We start from the raw sequence: 22,603 nt of genomic DNA on the forward strand, positions 1-22,603 counted from the left end.
TTAGAAGGGCTTGCTTGCATACCATTCTCATGCATGTCAAACTTCAGACAATTGGTAGTTGTTCTGGATTGCCAATGGAATGTGCTGCTTTATCCGATCCTCCAGTATGAGTGATGTGCGACTTGCGTACCTGGCATCACACCGGCGCTGAAATTCGTAAATAACATTGTTCGGAACAACTTGGAGACTGGTTGTACACAACCATCCCGTACAAGTAAGAACCCAACAACAATGCCTGCTCAAATTGATTCTGCCATTGGTCAGCACCTCCGGAAGGATCACGCCGAACGATTACAGATTGTGGCTCGTGCGCATACTGAAGCACATTTATGTGTTCTTGAAGCCACATGTATACACACACGAGCTCCTGTTCTTTACAAACAAAAAGAGTTTGTGCAAAGACTGCATCTGTTCTGACTTGGATCCATCAAAAAATGGGGTTCCCTTGGTACCTCAAGGCCATGATGCATGTGTATGTTCGTGTCAGTTACAGTCCAAAGAACCAATCCACAATGGTCAAAACAAATAAATTGTTTCATTTTGTGTCTGCATATCCGGTATTCTTGCGTGTGTCCTGATGAGCTGCAAGACGAAAAGCTTCGACAATGTCTGTTCTTTTTTCTGCTATTTTTAAATTTTGTACTACCAAACATTTATTCATATATGTATATATTGTTGTAGATTTCCCGCCCGTCGGCGTGCGAGCGACCGCGTCTAGACAATAGCGGCCGCTTCGCCCACCGATCGGACAATCTAGTCGCGGCTTTCCGGATCAACGCCAGAAACCAGCCACGGGTGTGTTTTTAACCACACCACAACCTTGTCCGCACTCTACCAGCGCTACAGGGTCCGATCGCCAAATCTTCGATTTACCTAATTATTCGCGCGGCTCGGTTACCGAGAGATTGTACCTCAACGGGACCGCTTGGAAACGAGCCGCTGAAGCAGCTGGCTTCCTTTTGGGATAACCGAGCGGGGTATTATCACGCAGTCCCGTTGGACCCGATCACTTTACCGGCTATTTAAAAACCAACTGTATTCCGAGTGCAAGATGGGGCAGTTCAATTAAGGGAAGAGGACGCAATGAACAGGTTTACATTCACACAAGGACATTTATTATAATAAAGCACTTATGCAATTAAACAAGGCAAAACATGTATGCAATTATACAAGCAACAAAAGAACTACAACCGTCTACTTATTATGTACAGTCATTTGCACTTAACAGCAGTTCCTACTTATTAAACGGATACACGTACGCACACACACACACACACACACACACACACACACACACACACACACACACACACACACACACACACACACACACACACACACACACACACACACACACCCAAGAAACGAGGCCTTTAATAACGAGCTCCAGCTCGGAGGACAGGTGAGCTGAAACTCAGAACCTATCTCGAACCTCTCCACCTCGTGTGGTTTTCAAGTTGCTCGGACCCGGGCTCCAGCGAGAGCGAGTTGGACCCAATCGCCGCGAGCTGCGATCCTTCCCGAGCTCCCGCGAATCCTCCCGCGCTTCTCAACACATGCCGGTGAGACGAGGCGCCGATCCTTCCCGTCGATGCGTCGCTTCCCTGAGGATCCACCTCCAAGAAGAGGTCGATGAGTCGCACCAACCCGGGAACCAAAATGGAGAACAAAGAAGTCCATGAACCAAGAAGAAGAAGAAGAAGCCACCATTCGCAGCTCGATCCGAGCAACCGGCTCAACATCCTTCCAAAACAAAGCAGCCCGAAGCAAAAACCTCTCCCGAGCCAAACAGAAGCCGAAGCTCACTGAACCACCAAAGCAAAAAGCCACCTCCCGAACCAGGCTGCAGCCGAAGCAAAAAGCTTCCGAAGGCCTCAACCCTAACCCAAGCCAAACAGGACCCGAAGGTCTGCTGAACGACTACTCTCTGCCGAAACAAAAAGCTTACTACTCCAACTCCTGCACACGAACAAAAAAGATCTCCTCTTATCCTTCTCCCGGTGTGACTCATGACTCATGCCCTCGTGCTCCATCCCCCGCTCAGCCACGGGTGGAAGGGAGTTGTTGACATCATGAGTCACGGGACGGCAGGGTTCTTCTTGCTCTTCACAGAAGAGGGGGAGGGATGTCTCCATTGTTCGTTCCCTAACTATTAAATCGATCCTCAGCGCGTCTAATTGATTTTCTGAACATTTAAACAATGGAAGGTGAGCTATCTAGGGAACAAGCACTTATTGACATAGCTGACTAAAGGAACCTGTATGTTGTGTGCAATCGCATTCCAAATTCGTAACAATATATATACACACACACTGAGAACTGAGAGTCAATGAAAATGTATTGTACGATGTAGATGAAGTATCGTCTGTTCTTGAGCAAACAGTAAGTAATAAAACATGCATGATTGATGTCTGTAATGGGTGATTGATTGTGTTATGTGCAGGTTTCCCTGTGGAAGGTGGCTTGGCCGTGGAGTGGATGACGGAAGTTTGGAGAGGATTTTGGTGGGAGAGCGTTTGGTGCACAGCCTACCTGAGGATGGGCAGAGATCAAGTTATAGAACATCACTGCAAGCACCAAACATTCCACGGAAAATCAGCTTTTCAGGACCAAACAAGCAGCGTAAGAAGCCTTAGCAACTGTCAAATGAGTCACAGTGATAATACCTGGGATGCAATGTCAATACATTTGTGTATTTAGCTTTTCAGATAATTGTTTAACAATTAAAAAAAAACAAAAAAACCTTCAAACATTCCAAGGTTTTCTTCAACACTTTGTATTCACAGTGCCTGCTTGTACTTTGATTAAATGCAGAGTTATTTATAATTACTAGCAAATTGCCCGTGCCTGCATGGGATTCTAAACGGGGTAGGGATAAAGGTGGCAAAAATGCAAACAACGTTTTCTGTGATGGAGCCAGCAAGCTGGGGAGCAACAATTCACATTTATTGCCACATCTGATGAAATTTAAATTATCTTCTGGTGGCGAGGTGTCCATTTGAAATTGTTTGTTCGATTTTACAGTTCCTATAGAAAGTCTACATTTCCTTTCAAATTTTTCACCTTTTGTTGCCTTGTAGCCTGGAATGAAATTTTATTTCATTAACTTATCCAACAAAGATTTTCTAGTTTTGTATTTTTAATTGATTCTTTTGAAATTTGTAGAATATGTTTTTATCACTTGGAAGTTGTGGATTATGATGTGTAAATAAAGGTGAAAAAGAGTTTGATTTAATGAAATTTAATTCCAGGCTATAAGGCAACAAAAGGTGAAAAATTTGAAAGGTTGTGTCTACTTTCACTTTTTTGCTTTAATAGACATCGTGAAAGACCAATCAAGAAAAATGCCGCAAACTCTGCTCAAATTTATCTTCCAAATAGGCACTGTATAACATGCAAGAAAAGGACATGAGACTCGAGTGTAATTTTGCAATCATTACAAGCTTATAATAGTATTCAATGGTATTATAATCATTCGTAAATTGAACCATGATCCTAAAAGTACGACACATGCTCAGCCAACCAAAATACATATGATGTCATCTCTGTAAGCAACAATATATCGGGCTGAAAGCAATGTTGTACTGCCACTCCCTTTTGTGATACAAAATTTTGCCTTGTATGATTTTATTCTTCAAATCAACAATCTGTAACACAATTGGTGCTGAAGTTGTAATAAATGAAGAATTTCTTATGTCAAATTTCACATTTACATAATTAGAACAAAATTGCAATCTTTTTGACACAGGATACAACAGGAAATTGAATTCAAAAGAGCACGAGCACGATGGCTTCGCTTGGAAATTTGTTTTGGGAGATGAGCATATGGGTACAGTCATGACCTATTGGTGAGGACATTGAACAGGGATTCTGGAAGTTGTGGGTTCAATTGTAGCTGAAAGCAGCAGTATAAGGGGGACAGTTAGGGTTGGATAATATGCCTGACCCACCCGGTCTCGTCACCAGGTGATGCTTCTGGTCTCAATGTGATGCCTATCCGTTCATTGTCTTTGAAGAAATTCCAACAATTGAGAAGCCGACCAGCACTTTTTGCTTTAATAGACATCGTGAAAGACCAATGAGAAAAATTCCGCACTCTGCTCAAATTTATATTCCAAATGCCTCGCAGATCTGGATAGTTTTTGACGCTTCCTACTCAAAACTATTTTGTGCATGATTTTGTAATGTTATGTTTTCTCCTATAGACCAAAGTTTCCCCCACCCCCAATTACCTCTCCTAGTCTTTTGACCTTTTTGCAAAAACATTGGTTGGCTACTTTCTTGAAAAGCAGTTGTTGTCGGTAGGTAATACTCTAAACGGGATGGTTTAAGTCAAAAGGAGCCCCTGCTGTATTTATACTCAATGCTCGGTTACCTATGACATCTTACGTGCAACTGTTTCATGAAGTCTCTCTCTCTCATGAGCAAGAAATAGATAAAATCCTTCCATGAGAGTTTTGCGAAATGTATTTTGTTGGTCTTATTTTTATTTGAACTAGACAGCTAGCTACATTAATCGTATCGCTTGAATAAAGTATAACGACACTCGGGAGAACGCATGCCTCTACCAGGCTGAACAGTTTACGATTTGTATCCCACTGATAGGCTGGATCTACATCCAGACCTTAACCAAAAATCCAATCAACTTGTTCTTGTCACCTTCCCATCTCATCCACCTCGTTTTATTATAATCATTCCACAACCTCCTGAGATATTGTGCTATATATTGTTTTGGCCCTATCTCTTAATGGTGAAGAATTAAAAAAATTATCAGATCTAGATCTTCACCAAAATGTAATCAGTTGGTACTTGTCACACACCCAATTTGTCCAACTTTCATCTGAATTTATCAATAACTTTTTGAGATGCTGTATCTTACTCACAGACTGACATTCGGCCCAACAGGGGTGAATACATAACCTCTGTCCACCTTCAGTGACAGAGGTTATGAACTAAATAATCATCTTGTGAAAAAATCCATCCTTTTCCTTTTGTTTTAATTACTTCCTGGCTTGCTGGACTCGTATATTCATCAAATAGCTCACAACAAAATCCTTTAATTTCCTCTTCATGAAGAGGCTGTTGTGTCCCAAGGCAGCATCTTCATAGACATATATATATATATATATATATATGTATATATATATATGTATATATATATATATATATATATATATATATATACATATATATATATATATATATATATATATATATACATACATATATACATATATATATGTATGTATATGTATATATATATATGTATATATGTATGTATATATATATATATATGTATATATATGTATATATATGTATATATATATATATATATGTGTATATATATATATATATATATGTATATATGTATATATATATATATATATATATATATATGTATATATATATATATGTATATGTATATATATATATGTATGTATATGTATATATATATATGTATATATATATATATGTATATATATATATATATGTATATATATGTATATATATGTATGTATATGTATATATATGTATATATATATATATATATGTGTATATATATATATATATATGTATATGTATATATATATATATGTATATGTATATATATATATATATATGTATATATATGTATATATGTATATGTATATATATATATATATATATATGTATATATATGTATATATATATATGTATATATATATATATATATATGTATATATATATATATATATATATAATCTTCATATACATTGATAATCTCTGCTGCGCTTGGAAAGCCTCTTCTCTTTGCAGATAATGAATTCTATAATGTCATACTGTACCAATTACCACTCACTCTGCAGCAGATAGTTCCCTCTCTGTTGACCTGGAAAGGATCAGATGCCACCGGTTTAACACATGGAACATGTATTTTAATCCAGGCAAATGTAGCCTGGTGTTGGCTTTGTGGTTAGGGTGGCGGCTTGGGATCCTAGGGTCCTGAGTTCAAGCCCCATTGTGGTGTGTATTAATTCAGCGGCCGAGGTTGACTCAGCCTGTCATCCTTCCGAGGTCGGCAAAATGAGTACCAGTGTACTGGTAAGGGGGACACTGCATCAGCGGCAAAGCCGCGTCCCAACCAATGATGAGGGAGGGAGAGGGAGATTATATATATCGAGATCCAGACTCTCGAAGGTTCAAGTACCAAACTCTGATATCTATTTCCATGATCAACTGCTGCCAAAGGTTCAGACCCTTGAACTTCAGTCACACCATCAGCACCAACATGCCCTATGCAGACCAATTGTTACAGCTGGTCTCCATAGCCAGTAGTACTGGGCATCCTTTATGGTGCGAAGTATTTCCTTGGTAAATCTGAACTTTTCAAGCCAACAATGCCGTCATCCATGATTCACTGGAGAAATGCTCCTGCCACGTGTGTTTGTGCCCCCACTCTACATCTGCTTTTTCTAGATGCTTTGGAATCCAAAAATAAGCAGAAGCACAGGGCCTTCTGCTCTGTAATCACAGTTTGGTGGCGTCTCTGTTTTCTACTTCTGATATTGCTCCCCCTGCCCTTCACAGTCTCTCCAAGGCACACATTCTTCTCATTAACCTGTTCCTGTTGAACTGTTCAAAAATACAAGTTTTGTGTTTACCTCCACTCATCTGTTCCTCTTTGTTCATGCCTATGAAATAATCTCCTCGAAGGCAGTCCAATCCCACTATTCCACCCCAGGACCTCAAGTTGAAAGTGCACCACCATCTCATGTCTTCCATCCCCAACTGTCATCTTTTCTATCCTGGTGAACTCTCTCCTCACCCACCCCTCTTACTTTCAGGTTACTTTTTGTTTATCTCTCCTTTCTCCTCGTCCAGTTTGTTCATCCCATTGCCTGTTGAATCCACCTGTTGTCCCTGTGCATTTCCCTCCACCCTCTGTCACAATTTTGCATACATCATTACCAAGTCAGGGGTTGAATGATGCAATTATTGCCATGATTTGGCTCACCTGCTTTATTGTGCTGCATTGTAGATGACTGTTATCTTCAGTCACTCTTTTATATGCTTTGAGCAAACATCTCTTTCCATTCTCCAAAATAATCTTGTTTTGTTCGCCTTTTCCTCTTCCTGTGGACTTGTCACCCAGTCTCTGTATCGCATTTCCAGATTCCTATTCGTCACTATGTATAGTCAGTCGTGCAGGCATTGTTTATATTCTTTATACGTAGTAGCTGCAATAAAAGACGGTCAATCTATTACATACATGGGAGTGGGAGTTGTGAGAATTGGGTGAATAAAAGTGAAAGAGGCTGGGAAAATATGGAAGTAATGGAAGGAGGTTGGTTGGTTGGTTGGGGGAGGATAGAGGGTGGAGAGACATGGATGGAGCTGTGCAAATCCATCATCAGTTTGAGTGTATTTCTGTGTAAATTAATTCCATCCTTGGAACTGCAGCACCTTGGCCTATTTATTGACAGGATTGTATTTCCAGATGGCCTCCTAATTGTGATATTTCCAGCTTTACATTTACTGTATTCTGCTGCTGTTAATTTACCTCTCTGAGAGAGTCGTGCTCGAGCACTGAAATCGGCGTCGGTGTGATGTGCCAGCACGAGCCGACTTATCCGTTCAGGTCCATCACTGAAATGGACAGCACTGGTGATGTTGGGGGTATTTCTTTCCCCACTCCACTTTCCATGGCTTGGTGTGTTCAGAGTTTGAGGGCAAGCATCGACAGAGCGATGTGATCCGGCCGAGGTGTCGTACCGGAATATACATCACGGCGTCGCCATCTCGACTTGCATTTGCACTTCTGTTTTCCTTCCACAATATGTTCTGAAACTCTTAGCATCCAGATGCACTTCCGTGCCACAGCAATCTGCAAAACCTCTGATATTGCTAATTATTTTCATGCTCCATCAGTCACATTATCTCTGCCATATCGTCAGCATGGCCAGAGCAAGTTCTGCCAGGAAAAATGTACTTTCTCCTTTCCTTCTTCTCCGATGTGCACCGTGCTTGGCAGAATCTGTTGCAGAATTTTTGCAGAAAATATCGCTTGGTTCCGTCACGTACTCTTGCACTAAAAGCCATTTAATTGACCCCGTGAGTGGGGTCCTGGTACCCTCGTAGGGGTCATGGTTTTGCTGTGCCTTCAGAAAAGCATGGGGGTTGCGTTTCCAAATGTCCCATAAGGCTGCTTTGATCTCTGGTAACATCATGTTTTATTACGTTGATTTGTTGGTGTTTGTCATGTAAATCAAATTGTTTGTATTAATCTGATCTTTTTCATTTTTTGTAGGCCCAGACACAGGACAGATACAGGAAGCTGTGGGAGAAGCTGTTAATTGTCTTGTTAAGCACTTTCACAAGCCAGAGAGGGAGGTGAGTGTTGAAAGAACAACATTTGGGGCCTGTAGCAACTTGTTTTGTGTGACTACAGTAGCTTTTATTATTTATTTTATTATTATTATTATTATTATTATTTCCTTATTAGCCTTTTCATCATTCAGTGAACTTTATTGGAAATGAATTTGCTTCTTGTGTTATACACACGCACACACACACTCATGGGGCAGCCTTGTGGCTGCTGGTTGCATCATTAGATGGGATCACGGTTATGCCGCTGATGCAGTGCCCCTTTTACCAGTACACTGGTGCTCATTCGCCGACCTTGGAAGGATGACAGGCTGAGTCAACCCCACCTGGTGTTAATTCAGTGGCCAACGGAGCTCAAACCGAGTACCTTAGCATCCCAAGCCAACGCCTGGCTTGCTTCCTGTGTTGAATCATCCTTTGTTTGGGATGTGCCTCTATATAAGAGGTATGCAAAAATTGTAAGATTCTTGAACTCTTTCCCCCTCCAGTAAAGTGCATGTGTACACCCTCTGCATCTCTGTAGAATGCCCTGCCTCACACCCATCCTATGTTACACCTGGTCTTGATTACATCAAAATGGTGGGTGGTACTATGCCATCAACCTGGTCACCTGCCAGCAGCTGATGCAGTTTTTGAGACCAGAAATTGTGTATGTGTTGGTTGTTATCTCCATATGTGGGTTTCAGAAGGTGGAACAGAGTCTTCTCAGGTCTTGAAGTATCCACCTCCATTTCACATTTCGGTAAGGGGGCAGGGTGGGGTCGCAATTCATGGACGAAGCTGTGAAATTGTGGTGTTCTCAAAGTTTTGTTCCGAGGACTCTTTTTTCGGGATCGTGACTAAGCCCCGGACAGCTTCCAACTGCAGTTTGTTTGTATTAATATCTCCAAGGATGGTTTTTAAGATCTCTGGAACACAGGTGCAATTTTGGTGCTCTTCAGATTCCAGGATCTTTTCACTTCATTTTTGAGGTCTTTGTGTTTGGTCATTTTCTTGATATCTGCATTGTTTAGGCCAAAATCACTGGGAACTGATGCCTCAATTAGTAATGTGGTTTTTCTTTTCTTTTTTTTCATTCCGAAGTATGTTATCCGGTCCCAATGCTTTGTTTTATATGTTCACGCTCTGTGGGATCATCAGGTTGTATGTGAGCGTTACTTCCTTGTTCTCAATTATCGTTTTTGGTTCACGTTTCCTTGAGTTTTTCTGGGACTGGGATATTGAAGTTTTTTCCAGGTGTGCCAGTAGATTACTCTCCAAACCTTGTTGTGTCTTTGTGTGTACAGTTGTTCTGACATCAGTTTTTTTTTTTGTTTTTTTTTTTACATCTCGTTAGGAGGTGGCTCGTACTTTGTTTCTACCTTGCAGAACCTACACTTGTCCGATTGGCTCAGTGCTCTCATTTTCTTTAAGCCCTTCACGCAGCATCCACAGTCTTGGGCATTAATAATGATTTGTTCTCCATCCCAGTTGAGCTGACCCCTACTTCACCGTTCCAATGAGCCTTTGTCTCGGCCAAATCTGTCCAACTGTTTCTTATGGCTTCCTGCTCTCCTATCATTCTCCCAGTTGGCAGTGTGTATCTGTTGATATTTCACTTTATATTTTTCTTTTGTCTTTTTTTTTTACTATTTATTTATTTTTTTACTATCATTAGGACTATATTCGTTGCTGTTTCAATTTCATGCGTGACATCTTCCATTTGCACCTGTCTTTGGAAATTTTTTGAGAGGTGGGCTAGGGATACCTTCTCTGGCTTGCTGTCTTTGTATTTGCACGCAAATTGGATTCTGTAGTCTGTTGAACTTTTCATGTATTCAGCCAGTCCAACAGGTGTTATTCTTTGCATTTGGTTGAGTTCCATCAGCCTGCTACCTCCTTCTCGTCTTGGCAGGTACATTCTCAGAATGCACTGATTTTTTTTTTTGTAGAACATTTTGTGGATAGTGAGGAGTTTCCTTGTTTTGATGTCTCCTTTGTTGATTTCCATTTTTAGCCATTTTATTATTCCGCAGTTGTATTGGAATGCTGCTATTGCGAGTTGGTTGACTGCTTTCATTTTGTTTCTCGGGGCGAGGTACGTTTTCAGGATCGGGCTCGTTCTACGCAAGTATTCTTTGGCAATTGTTTTGTGCATTTGTGACACATTTGGTGGCCCTCTTCTACTCCAAGGTATTTGTTTGATGCTCCGTTGTCTGGAATCCTGTATTAGTGTTGTATCGAGGTCGATTTTTATGTTGTCCTTTTTGGTTGATTTACCTTGTATAAATATGCACTTGGCACACGTATCAAGGCCAAATTCCACTTGGATGTTGTCGGAGTATCCTTTCACCAATTTCAGTTGTTTTTCCAATTTTTCATTATTTGGTGCAAATAGTTTTCGATCATCCATGTACAGGAGATGCATCATATCCTGTCTCTTTGGAAGTTTTCTTATTGGACGTTAGGGTGTATCCATGAGGTTGCTCAGTGGGTCCATGGCCAGGCAAACCAGGAGGGGTGAAACGCTGTCACCCTGGAAGATCCCACGACGTATCTTCACTCCTGGTATTTCGATATTTCCGTCTGAGAGTTGCAGCATCAATGTGATATTCCAAAGCTCCATTGCTTTCTCTGTCAGTTTGAGTATTTGGTGGTTGATCTTGTGCAAGCTGTTAGGATGGATGCATTGTATCATCAATGAATATCATCATCAATGCATTGTATCATCAATGAATGCATTGTATCATCCATGAATATGGAACACTATCAAAAGCTTATGCTGTGGATAATTTGATTCTTCTGGTTTTACAGTTTTTACATATGGCCTTGTTTAGTAGTCAGTGGTCTATTGTTCCACAGCATCCTGTTTTACATCCCTTCGTTCTGCCTCGAGGCCGCCTCCTCGCGTTAGGTGGTGGAATATAATTTCTGTGATGATTCCTGTAAAAAGTTTTTTATCTTGTTGGTGTTGCTCTGTGCTTGTGAAGTAGTTGGGTTTCCTCTGATTTAAGGATGAGGAAGGTTAGGAGTAGTTACCTTCTGTGGGCCATTCATCCATTACCTCCTCCCCTTGGATAAGTTTGTTGAATGCTCGAGCGTAGTGATTGTGGAGAGTATCAAGTTGCTTTGGCCAGAAATTTGGAACTCTCTCTGGGCCTGGGCTTTTAAAGTTTGGCATTTTTTGCTGGTTTTCTTTTTTCTTCTTCATCCATTATCACTGGGGGCATTTATTTTAGGTGTTGCTTTTTCTTTTCCAATTGTTGGATCAAATCTGCCTCATGTTATTTTGGGTCTTCATTGACTCCTTTCCAAATGTTTTCAAGTCTAACCTTTTCAGGGACTTGTTAGCCCTCCCCCATGCAGCAGAAGACAGGGTTTTGCATTCACTTTTGTGTGTTTGTGGGGGTTTTTTGGTATGTGTGAGTGTGTCTGTCCAAGCCGTAACTTTTTTTTGTGTTTTTGGCCTTAACATTTGAGCTTTTGTCATCAAATTTAAAAAAAAACTTTATTATGAGAATATGGAGAAGACAAATTAATCATTTTGTTTAAATTATTATTATTATTATTATTATTATTGCAACTAGCAGAGTACCTGCCTTATCGGTGGTCTTGGTCCAAACATACACCACATTCTTCTGACGCATACCTTTAGGCGGTGTACAAGCAACTGACGGTTAACTCGGGTTACGTGCATGAAGCAAAAACATACCAACTGCTTATCTATCTATAATTCCAGCAATGTGTGTCTGTGTGTCTGTGTCTGTGTCTGTGTGTGTGTGACCGCTGTTTCTCGACAACCACTGGTCCGATTTAATTGAAACGTGCCAGGTATATTGCTGGGGACCTGAGGATGTGCTTTTCAAGGTTTGATATTAATCGGACAAGTGCTTCCCAAGTTATGGCCATTTATTTACCAACCAATGACAAAACACGTTGCGTGGGCGTGGCCGATGGGGAGGGAAGCTCAGCTGCGTTCGCCATTACAGGTTACAACATACTTCCGGATAGTGATGACTTCGTGTATTCTAATTTCTCAATTTCTTATGCGCATTTATAGATAAACACAATGCTCCAAGTTATGATCGTTTTCATATTAGACGGTGTATAAATTTCGGTAACATCAGAGTGCTGGTATGCTCCGAACCAGGAAGTAAATTTTTTTCTCTCTCTTCTCTTCTCCGTGTTTTTCCTTGCCACGACATTGTGAAAAGGTAAAATACGTTGGCGCTAATTGAATAATTGGGTATTAAAACTAAATTGCGAATAATCGTAACTGCGAATAATATGCGAACTTCCGGGCCACGGACGTGCGGGCACGCGAGAGCGAAGAAACGGCCTGTGTGGTTGTTGTTTGTTGCTCGCGGTTTGAATATTTATTCATTAAATTTTATTATTATTATTATTTTTTTTTTTTTTTACGGGCACGTACTAGTTATTCAAAACGCCTCACTGCACTGTAAATGGTGGAGACTTTTAATACCCTCCTCCACCTTGAGGCATGCTACACCATACACATTTACATGGAGAATTTGCATCCCCTCTCCTCCCCCCCCCCACAAGACCACCGGCAAATATAAAAACACCCCAATACATTGATTAGGGTCATTCTGATCCTATGTAGCAAGTCGGGATGTAATCGGCCCAGACCTGCAGGAGAAGTCGCACGACGAACAAACATCAGTCCTGAATTGTAGCAAGGATTAAGGGAAGTAAGTAGGAAGTGATTGTGAATTTAACGTTCCATCTATATTTACTTTTAACATTGTTCTTAACGAACGGGACAAGAACAACGCAGTCATGATAGGCCGAATGGCCTTCCCATGCTCCAAAGTTCCCTTTGTATCTTTGTGTAACGTTGTTAAGAACAGGAAGAAATAGGGAGGGGAGGACAGAGAGTTTGGGGGTGTGGATGCATGGAGTTGGAAGAGGGAAATTGAGATGTTGGGAAGGGGGGTGGTTTGAGGACTTGGGGTTAAAAGGGGGGTTGAGTACTTGGGGTTTGGGGCAGTTGAGGACTTGTAGAAGAAAGGGAAGGGGATGACAGTTGGCTTTTGGGGAGGGAGGGCAGAGAGGGGACAGAGTTGGAATCGAGGCTTTTGTGGCTTTTGAGAGAGGGGGAGTTGAGGGCATTGGGTTGGGAGTTTGAGGATTTGAAAAAGGGGAGGGGTGCACATAGTTTGGGTGTGGTGGTAGGGGGCAGCAGAGAGAGGACAGAGTTGGGAGGGGGGGATAAAACTTGGAATTTGTGGGGGGTGGAGGGGTGGTTAAGCACCTGAAGATACATTTTACACTGTGCAGAATTTCATTGGGTCCTGGATAGTCCCGTTGGGTCTTTTGGTTCCTCTAGTTTAATTTATGGTTATGTAGGTATTTTGGGTCTTCGTGGTCTTTTGGGTCCTCAAGGTCTTTTGGATCCCCTGGGTCTTCGGGGCCTTTTGGGTCCTCTAGATATTTTTGGTGTTCAGGGTCTTTTTGGTCTTTTGGATCTTTGAGGTATTTTCGGTCTTTTGAGTCTTTGGGGTAGTTTGGGTCTTTTGGGTCCTCAGGGTCATTTAGGTCCTTCGGTTTGTTTGAGTCCTCGGGGTTGTTTGGGTCCTCAGTTTGGGGGGGGGGAGTGGGAAGTGTTGGGGGTCTTTTGGTCCTCTGGGTACTTTTAGGTTAAGTATTTCAGGTTACAATTGAGTGATGTCAGATCAGCTGTCCAACCAATAGGTGAAGAGTGGATATATTTAATATTTTCATACATACATACATACATACAAACACCATACACTTGCTCCATTATAAATAAATAATTTGACCCCTTTTTTGGCCTTTTTAAAACATTTTTTGCTATATTATTTTTATTAACATATATTTTCTTTTCAACCACTCCTCCGATTGACACAACATTTTCAGTGCAGGAGCGATCCCCCATGGAGAATATTTTAATTATAATTGTGATGTCATGGATCATGTGTTATGGCAGCCATCTTGGATTCAACACAAAAAATTAAATCTCAAACCGCTGATCCGAAAAATTTGAAACTTGGCACTTCTCATTCTACTCGCAATGAGGAATAAAGGATTGTAAGGATGATGTCATTGGTGAAGTGGTAGACCAGCCATAAATGTTTTAATTGAAATTCTTGTTTACCATTGAGATTCAGGACCCAAAAGACCCAGGAAAGGTGCAATGCCATATTTACCTCCGCCACTGAAGGTGGATGGAGGTTATGTTTTCACCCCTGTCTGTGTTTATTACTTGCAAAAATCGAAGATTTTTCAAGTATATTGGTGGGTTTGCGTGCGTTATTCTGTATGTCTGTTTGTTGGATGTTTATCGCCGACCGGTCACAATTTTAAACGGATCTTCACAAAACTTCACTACATGGTAGTGTTCGTCATAAGCAAGAAGCCTATTGTTTTTGAGGTCAAAAGGTGAAAAAGTCAACATAGGCTAAAAGTCAACAAATTAGCCAAATTTCTAAAATCCTCAATTTCATCCAATTGACTAGAAATTTGAACAGGATTTGCAAACCAGGTCACTGAATTTAACCACCAATTATTTGTGAGGTCAACATCGGCCAAGAAATTGACGGTCATTTCTAAAATTGTTAATTTTGATCCATTTGACTTGAAATTTGAAGGATTTGTGTATTTTGTCATTGAATTCAACCACCAATTTATTTATTATTTTTTTTTTTTGAAGGTCGAATTTGTTTTATGGATTTTGCAAGTATCGTGCTATGCATGACATCTTTCTTGCTTCTTTCAAAATCGAAAATTTTTAAAGTATATTGGTCAGTCGATTTTGTTATTCTGTCTGTTTGTCTGTCAATCGCCTGCAGGTCACAGTTTAAAACCGATCTTCACCAAGTTAGAGAGGTAGTCTCAACTGAGAAGACTATTGATTTTGAGGTCAAACCTCATCTTGAGGTTAAATTCGAAAATTGTCGTTTTTCATCCGATTGACTTGAAATTTAAAGAGGATTTGCATATTGTGTCACTAAATTTGGAAATAAACTATATTTGAGCTCCAAATGTCAAACTTCTTGTTTGACTTCAATTTTGACAAAACTCAAAATGTCAAACTTCAATTCAAGGTCAAACTTCTAAAATCGTTAATTTTTGTCTGAAAAATTGTCAATTTACATCATATTAACTTGAAAGTTGAACAGGATTTGCACAGTCCATCACTGAATTGGGAAAGCAACGATGTTTGAGGTTAAAAGGTCAAACTGCTAAAATAATCTATTTCATTCTGAAAAATAATCAGTCTTCATCCGATTCACCCGAGCTTTGATTAAGATTGTCAATTTTAATCTTGATGAAATGCACAATTTGATGTATCCATGGCAACCTTTGGAGAGGGGGTTGATTTTGCAAGTGTCGCCTTTTTCTTGTTTGTTTGCGAACAAAACATCTCGTAACGTTGTGGATGGATTTGCATGACATTTGGTGGAGAGCTTGGGTATGTGACACGAATGAAATATTCGAATTTTGGTGAAGATCTGAGTCCATATCTGGATCCGAGAATTTTGAAAGTGATTTTATTTTATTTTTACCATTGAGACTTCGGGCCAAAAACGATATGTAGCAGGATATATCAAAAAATTGTGGAGGGATTCAGAGGAAACTTGGTGAGAAGGTTGGGTATGTAACATGGAAGAATTGATTCGATATTGGTGAAGATCCGAATCTGGATCTGACAATTTTTAAAGTGATTCTTCACCATTGAGCGATAGGGCTAAAATGATATATATATATATAGCATGATATCTGAAAAAGTTGTGGATGGATTCGGACGAAACTTGGTGGATGAGTTGGTTAGGTGATGAGAACGAGTTGATTAAATTTTAGTTCAGTTCCGAATCCAGATCCAGCCTATCAGTGGTATCCATCCGTCCATTAAGACCATCCTCTGTGTAGAAGAGCGTTCGTGCTGCCTAAGCAGTCTCCTTGGCTATTGGGCACAATCCTGGACGGCTCGCCACTTCAACACAGGATACCAGCAAGCTGGCATTTCGCCGACCTCGGAAGGGTGACAGGCAGAGTCAACCCCACCTGGTATTCATTCAACAGCTGAGTGGGATTTGAACTCAGGATCCTAGGATCCTAAGCCCACCACCCTAACCATAAAGCCAACACCAGGCCTCATCAGCGGGATGCAAAACGTAAACTAGTCATCCTGGCAGAGGCATGCTCTCTACCGAGTGCCCTTCTAGTATTTCCTCTGTGAAGCTTGATCTTTTCTTTGCTAAAAACAGGGAGCACCTCCTCACACTTTCGATTCCATGCAGATTCCTGTCTCTATGTGAAATTATCTTTTTCATCACAAGAGGTGCAGGCTATTTCGTTTTCAGCGTGAATCCCATCTGCTCGGATTCACAATTGCACAGACACTGTCACATTTTCTGTGCGGCGTCTGTGTTCCAATATTTCGTGCTTTATTTTATATTATTTTCACCACACTGTAATTTTCACCACACTTTTCTCCTCCCTTTTTAATTTTCCTCCCCCATTCTTCCCCTCCTCCCGTCGTCTTGCCCCCTCTCCCATCCTCTCCCGGCATCTCTGCGCCATTTGATGCCCTTGGGTCTCGTATCGCTTTGGGATGACCTCGTGTGTGTGTGTGTGTGTGTGTGTGTGTGTGTGTGTGTGTGTGTGTGTGTGTGTGTGTGTGTGTGTGTGTGTGTGTGTGTGTGTGTGTGTGTGTGTGTGTGTGTGTGTGTGTGTGTGTGTGTGTGTGTGTGTGTTTTTTGTTTTTCTCTGAATGTCTTTCACAAAGATAGGGGTTTTTTTTGTTTGTTTGTTCTCGTCTCAGCACTTGGTTTCCTTAAGAACTATAACCTTACTCGGTAGAACGCAGACTTTCGCCAGGCTGAGCAGTGTGCGTTTTGTATCCCACTGATAGGCTGGTTCTACAGGGTGGCCATAAAGTCTGGAAACTTAGACAACATTCTGTTACAGTTTGAAGATATTCTTGATGGAAGACGAACGCATTGAGGATACTGCTGAGTGGACGCGAGGGCTGTCTTATCGACGGATAGCAGAGTACTTCAACGCACGTCATCCTGCAAGAGCTGCCATCTCCCCAAGCACTGTGGGGAAGCTGGTTCAAAAATTCAAGGATACAGGAAGTGTTGGACAAACTCCGTTCTGGATGACCATCCCTATCTGACGAGGTGAAGGAAACTGTCATAGCGAAGGTAGAAGTCAACTCGCCAGACGTCCATGGAACTGGGGGGGGGGGAGGGGGGGCTCGCATTACCTTTCAAAAGATTCTCAAGGCGGATATAAAATGTATATTCGCCTGTTTCCAGACTTTATGGCCACCCTAAACATCCAGACCTTAACCAACCTCCAATCAGCTTGTTCTTGTCACCTCACCAAATCATCCACCAAGTTGTTTTTTTTCTTCTTTTTTTTCATCCCAGAACTTAGTTTGATAAAGAATAAGCATTTGCAGTTGCTTAGAGCAGCACCTTGTCACACAGAGGGGCAGTCTGATGCCATTACTATGTGGAGAGGGTGGCCTTGTCCCTTCCCTGGAGCAACTCTTCCATCATGGCTTCAAGTCTACGCGGCTTTTCCAACGAAGCATCTTCATATGGGACTTTCTCGGTAAGATATGAGCACTCTCGTGCATCTCTGCTTTCACAATCTCCAACTTATGCTTCCTTGTAGACTTACTTGTTGCAGCAGTTCTTTTTCAGTGTGATTATTTTGAAACTTCTATCGGCTCGATGCAGCCAGTTGACTACCGCATTCCTTTCAAAGCGGACTAAAGATTGAACGCTGATTCAATATGCAAAGTCAAATGTTTTCACATTATCTGTTCACAATTCATGATTTTGGTAGTTGGAAGTTAAATGAATGCTTTGGCCAGTGACCTTGTCTTTCGTTCACCTAAATCGGTTATTAATTTACTGAGCAACTTGACACCAGGATTATTTGTCTGTTGATTTATCAAATGTACTCTTGTGACATTTTATTCTCTAGTATGAGAAAATAGTTTGCCAGTTGGCAAGTGATTCAATGAGCTGTGTCCTTTGATTGCTTTTGTCTCTTCCGTTTGAACATTTTGTGTCTTCACCGGCTTTCAAGCTAACTGGTTTGTCCAATGCCGGATGGGAGCAGGAAAGGTTTGCTTGTACTTGGAAAGCCCTGGTAATCCTGAAAATCCCAGTCGAGCCCTGTTGCCGTGTCCTGATGGGCGTGAGTCTTTTTGCCATTTAATTACAAGCATCAATGCAGCACAGCGCAACATTGGGAAGGATGGAAAATTTCAACTCCTTGTGTGCCTTGGAGCCAGGTATCGGATTAATCGTTTATTAATTTTTGTTTTTGTGAGCTATCTCTTGCCGATTGTCACACGGTAACAATGCTCTGCTTAAATTTCAGTATTTTGGTGCATTTTATGCCATTCATCTTTGAATCAGGCAGAATAGCTCAAAATGAACAAGTGTTTGCCACGGTTTATCTTTTGGTATCTCACACAATTATGAAGCATTTCTATGAGCAGTCATGTTTGGTCATTGATTTGATTTGTACAAGGTGTTTTGTTCTTGCTTTTTGGTGCAATTGTTTGGGCACTTTAATAGTGGCAATTCTAAACTTGGATAGTAACAATTCAAAAAAAAAAAAAACTTTCAAACCGTGTGCCAGAAACAATAACCACAGGCCGTTCCTTCACTCTCGCGTGCCCGTATGTGCATGGCTATACATTAAAAAAGAAACTTTCAAGCAACCACACAGGCCATTCCTACGCTCTCGTAAACGACGACTGGATTGGGGCATTGTGTTTATCTATAAATGCGCATAATAAATCGAGAAATTATTAGAATACAGTAAGTCATCACTATGCGGAAGTCCGTACATTCTAACCCGTAATGAGGAACGCGCTCCAACTTGGCCATAACTTGAGAACCACTTGTCCGATTAATTTCAAATCTTTTGAAAGGCAAACAAACAGAGATTGCTGGAATTATAGAGAGAAGATAGAAGATAGATACTGTGGGTGCAAAATGCCAAGCAATGTGTCCTGTCATTGGTAACTAAGGCGCCCTTTCCCCGTCGGCCACGCCTACGCAGCAACTTGTCCTGTCATTGGTTTGGTCAATAAATGGCCATAACTTGGGAACCACTTGTCCGATTAATATCAAACCTTGAAAAGGCACATACTCAGGTCCCCAGCAATATACCTGGCAAGTTTCAATTAGATCGGACCAGTGGTTGTCGAGAAACAGCGGTCACAGACAGACTAACAGACACACTGAGATTGCTGGAATTATAGATAGATTGATTACAGTGAGCCCCCTTTGTGTGTGAAACTGGCTGTCATAATGAGAATAATCCGATCCTTTTATATTTATGTTGTGCTGCACTTGTGACTCATAAAAAGTATGGAATTAGGTTTAATGGTTTACAAGAACACTATTTTACCTCCAGCACTAACCCAACCTCACTATGTTGCAGAGATCACTGCCTACACTGCTGGCTTCCGCTGATAATCTCGAGTGGTCCAGCGGAATACATGTATGAAGAGTGGGCGGCACTCCGCAACCCAGCTTTGCTCCTGTCACTAGTGCAACTATTGCAGAGCCTCCAAGAGTTCAACATCACCCTCGAACTTTCTCTCACCAAAGGCCTTCAGGTATAAGAAGATATATCACCCAGTGTGTATACCGACCTCGTGGAAGGAAGCTGTTGGCCCAAAGTATCCCTGCGTGTGTTGGCTTTGTAAAAGGCTCCTTTATGAACACATCATGACTCGAGACAAACTGATTCAGCCTGCCTTGATCACACCGCTGTGGAAATATGCCATTTCACCTCCCCTTTAGTTAATGATTTAAAACTGCTGTACAGTAATATAATAGACTCTAAGCCTAGACAAGATTCCTGATTTCAGATGATGGTTTTGAAATCGGAGAAAATGATTACGGCAAAGTAGCCGTTTGCCGTGTTCTTATGAAGGTTCTGCAGCATTTTATTCCTGAACCCTCACGGCAAAACACTGGAAAACGTGCAATTTAAAGAGGGCAGTGCACTCCTTTGAGTATTATGTTTGTCTTATTTAAATTATAAAGCTTTTATGTAAAATAAAAAATAAAAAAAAACAACAAATAATGCCATTATTACTACACTACTACTTCCATTTAATATGCTGATATTTTGTGCAGCTGAATGTATTTTAAATTGCAGGACTGGATAAAGCTTGAACCTCACCAATAATGTCCTGTATGTAGTGCAGTCATTTGTTCCACGTTTGAAATGTGACAAGAAAGCTATGGATGGAAAAGCTCATCGCAAGGCATGTGTATTGGTGAATAAACATTTGCCAGACATATTGATAATTATAATTGTGATGGCTGTGCATGTTTTGCATCTGCTGTGTCCTTACTTTTAACGATTGGTTCCACAGGGTCTCAAATCAGATTTACTTTTGTTTGCTTGTTATTGTTACCCCCGCACACAAAGCGAAAAGTGAGGTTAAGAAATTGGTTCATTTATATCCGTCTACATACGTCAGTTTATGATCGAGGAACAACAACTTGATTTCAATTCATTGTTATATTTTGAACATGAATCGGAAAATTAACCTGCAGTTTAGCAGTACTTTGTCTCTGAATTTGTCCCAGTCGCGCATACACAGAGAGGAGTGAGATGTTTTTTTTGTTGTGTTTTTTTTACTGTCTGTCTGCCTGACAGTCAAACAAAATTGAAAATCATTCCAAACAGGAAACTTGCTGTTTTTAAAGACGTCATAAAGGTCACGTAAACAACAGGTGTGAAGAAGTAACGTGTTTACTAAAGTGGTGTAAAAGACGCTGCATCAACAGCAGTAAATTTCAGAAAAAAAACATATTTCCACCACCTTTAAAATCTTTATTTTATTTAAGTTGAATTATATTCTTGAACATTGGAACACAAATTGCCTTTTGACACTTTCCAAACCCTTCCGTTTAGCAGTACTAGGACAAAATATTATGGCATCTTTATGTCATCACGACCAATCAAATTTGTTGGTCGTAGACCCCACCCCCCCCTCCTCAATATCCTTTTTCTTTTCTCAAGACTATGTGGATTAAGGTGTTCTATGAACTCTGCAGTTCCTCGTCATTGTTAAAGGCTCATGGGGGAGCTTTTACATACATCACCTGCAAGATGAGGACATTGGGGGCATTTGTTTACTTTAATGAGGCAACCATTATTCATTTGACTGCAAAGGAGCTAGTCCACATACCAGGAATCAAAAAAGAGGTCCAGACCACCTTTCACTGATGGGCCAACACAGTCATATCCATAGTGTTCACTGCATTGATTCCACACCCAGGTTTGTCCATGTGAAATACGAGGTCCATCTAAAAAGGTAACGGGACTGAGCCTGCTGTGTGCTCCACTTGCACAACTTGCAGGAACGGGTTGCGTGACAGTCTTTCACAATATATATGATTTGTGATGGTTGACTGCGCTTATTGTGTGATGATTTACAGGTCATGCTTTACACGTTGTCTAGTCTGAGTCGTGAGCAGAGAGCCAATCTGAAGTTTCTTGCCAAGCTTGGCAAAACACCTTCTGAATCCTTCGCAATGCTGAAGCAAGTCCACAGGGAAGAAACGATGTCACGTGCATGTGCATTTGAATGCCACAACAGGTTCAAAGAGGGACGGACAGGAGGAGGGTGAAGACTATCCATGGTCTGGAAGACCTTCAACGAGCAGAACGGCGGACATCGAGCATGTGAAGCAGATGGTGCGCGCAGACCATTGACTCACGGTGCGGATAATTGCTGAGGAACTTTCCATCAACAAGGCAACTGTCTGCAGCATCATCACTGAAAATCTCGAAATGCGCAAAGATGGTCCCCAAGCTCTTCAAGGACCAGAAACAGCAGAGTCACTGTCTGTCAAGACATTATCGAGCGCCTCGAGGACGATCCAGACCTGTTCGGGAGAGTCATTACTGGCGATGAATCGTGGATATTCGAATACGATCCCGAGACCAACCGGCAGAGTCGTCAGTGGAAAAGTCCGGCATCACCAAGACCAAAGAAAGCAAGGATGTCGAAATCGAAGGTCAAGGTGATGCTCATCGCGTTTTTTGACATAAAGGGCATCGTCCACTTCGAGTTTCTACCACAGGGTCAAACAGTGAATCAATACGTGTACAAGGAGATCCTCCGGCACTTCATGAGATAAATCCGGGACAAGAGGAGGGATCTGTGGGAGAACAACGCCTGGGTGCTCCACCATGACAACGCCCCTGCTCACAG

At 41.2% G+C, this 22,603-nt stretch overlaps 1 protein-coding gene across 5 annotated transcripts in view; it reads left to right on the forward strand.

The window, feature by feature from the left end:
- Positions 1-20,684, forward strand: part of LOC147032751 (DENN domain-containing protein 5B-like) — a 95,090-nt gene extending 74,406 nt beyond the window's left edge. For 3 of the 5 annotated variants that reach the window (XM_085870612.1, XM_085870614.1, XM_085870613.1), the window contains 5 exons: positions 2,444-2,622; positions 8,288-8,370; positions 17,826-17,952; positions 18,469-18,643; positions 19,807-20,684. In XM_085870612.1, the coding sequence (XP_085726738.1) occupies positions 2,444-2,622; positions 8,288-8,370; positions 17,826-17,952; positions 18,469-18,643; positions 19,807-19,990 (748 nt within the window). In that variant the 3' untranslated portion in view covers positions 19,991-20,684. Of the gene's footprint in view, positions 1-2,443; positions 2,623-8,287; positions 8,371-8,635; positions 8,810-17,825; positions 17,953-18,468; positions 18,644-19,806 lie in introns of those variants that run through there. The other 2 variants (XR_015055347.1, XM_085870615.1) reach the window with 2 other exon arrangements.
- The last annotated feature ends 1,919 nt before the right edge of the window (positions 20,685-22,603 follow it).

The sequence above is a fragment of the Eptatretus burgeri genome, chromosome 2 (genome assembly GCF_056783735.1).
Source record: "Eptatretus burgeri isolate ZD-2024b chromosome 2, Ebu_testis_v1, whole genome shotgun sequence".
Classification (NCBI taxonomy): domain Eukaryota; kingdom Metazoa; phylum Chordata; class Myxini; order Myxiniformes; family Myxinidae; genus Eptatretus; species Eptatretus burgeri.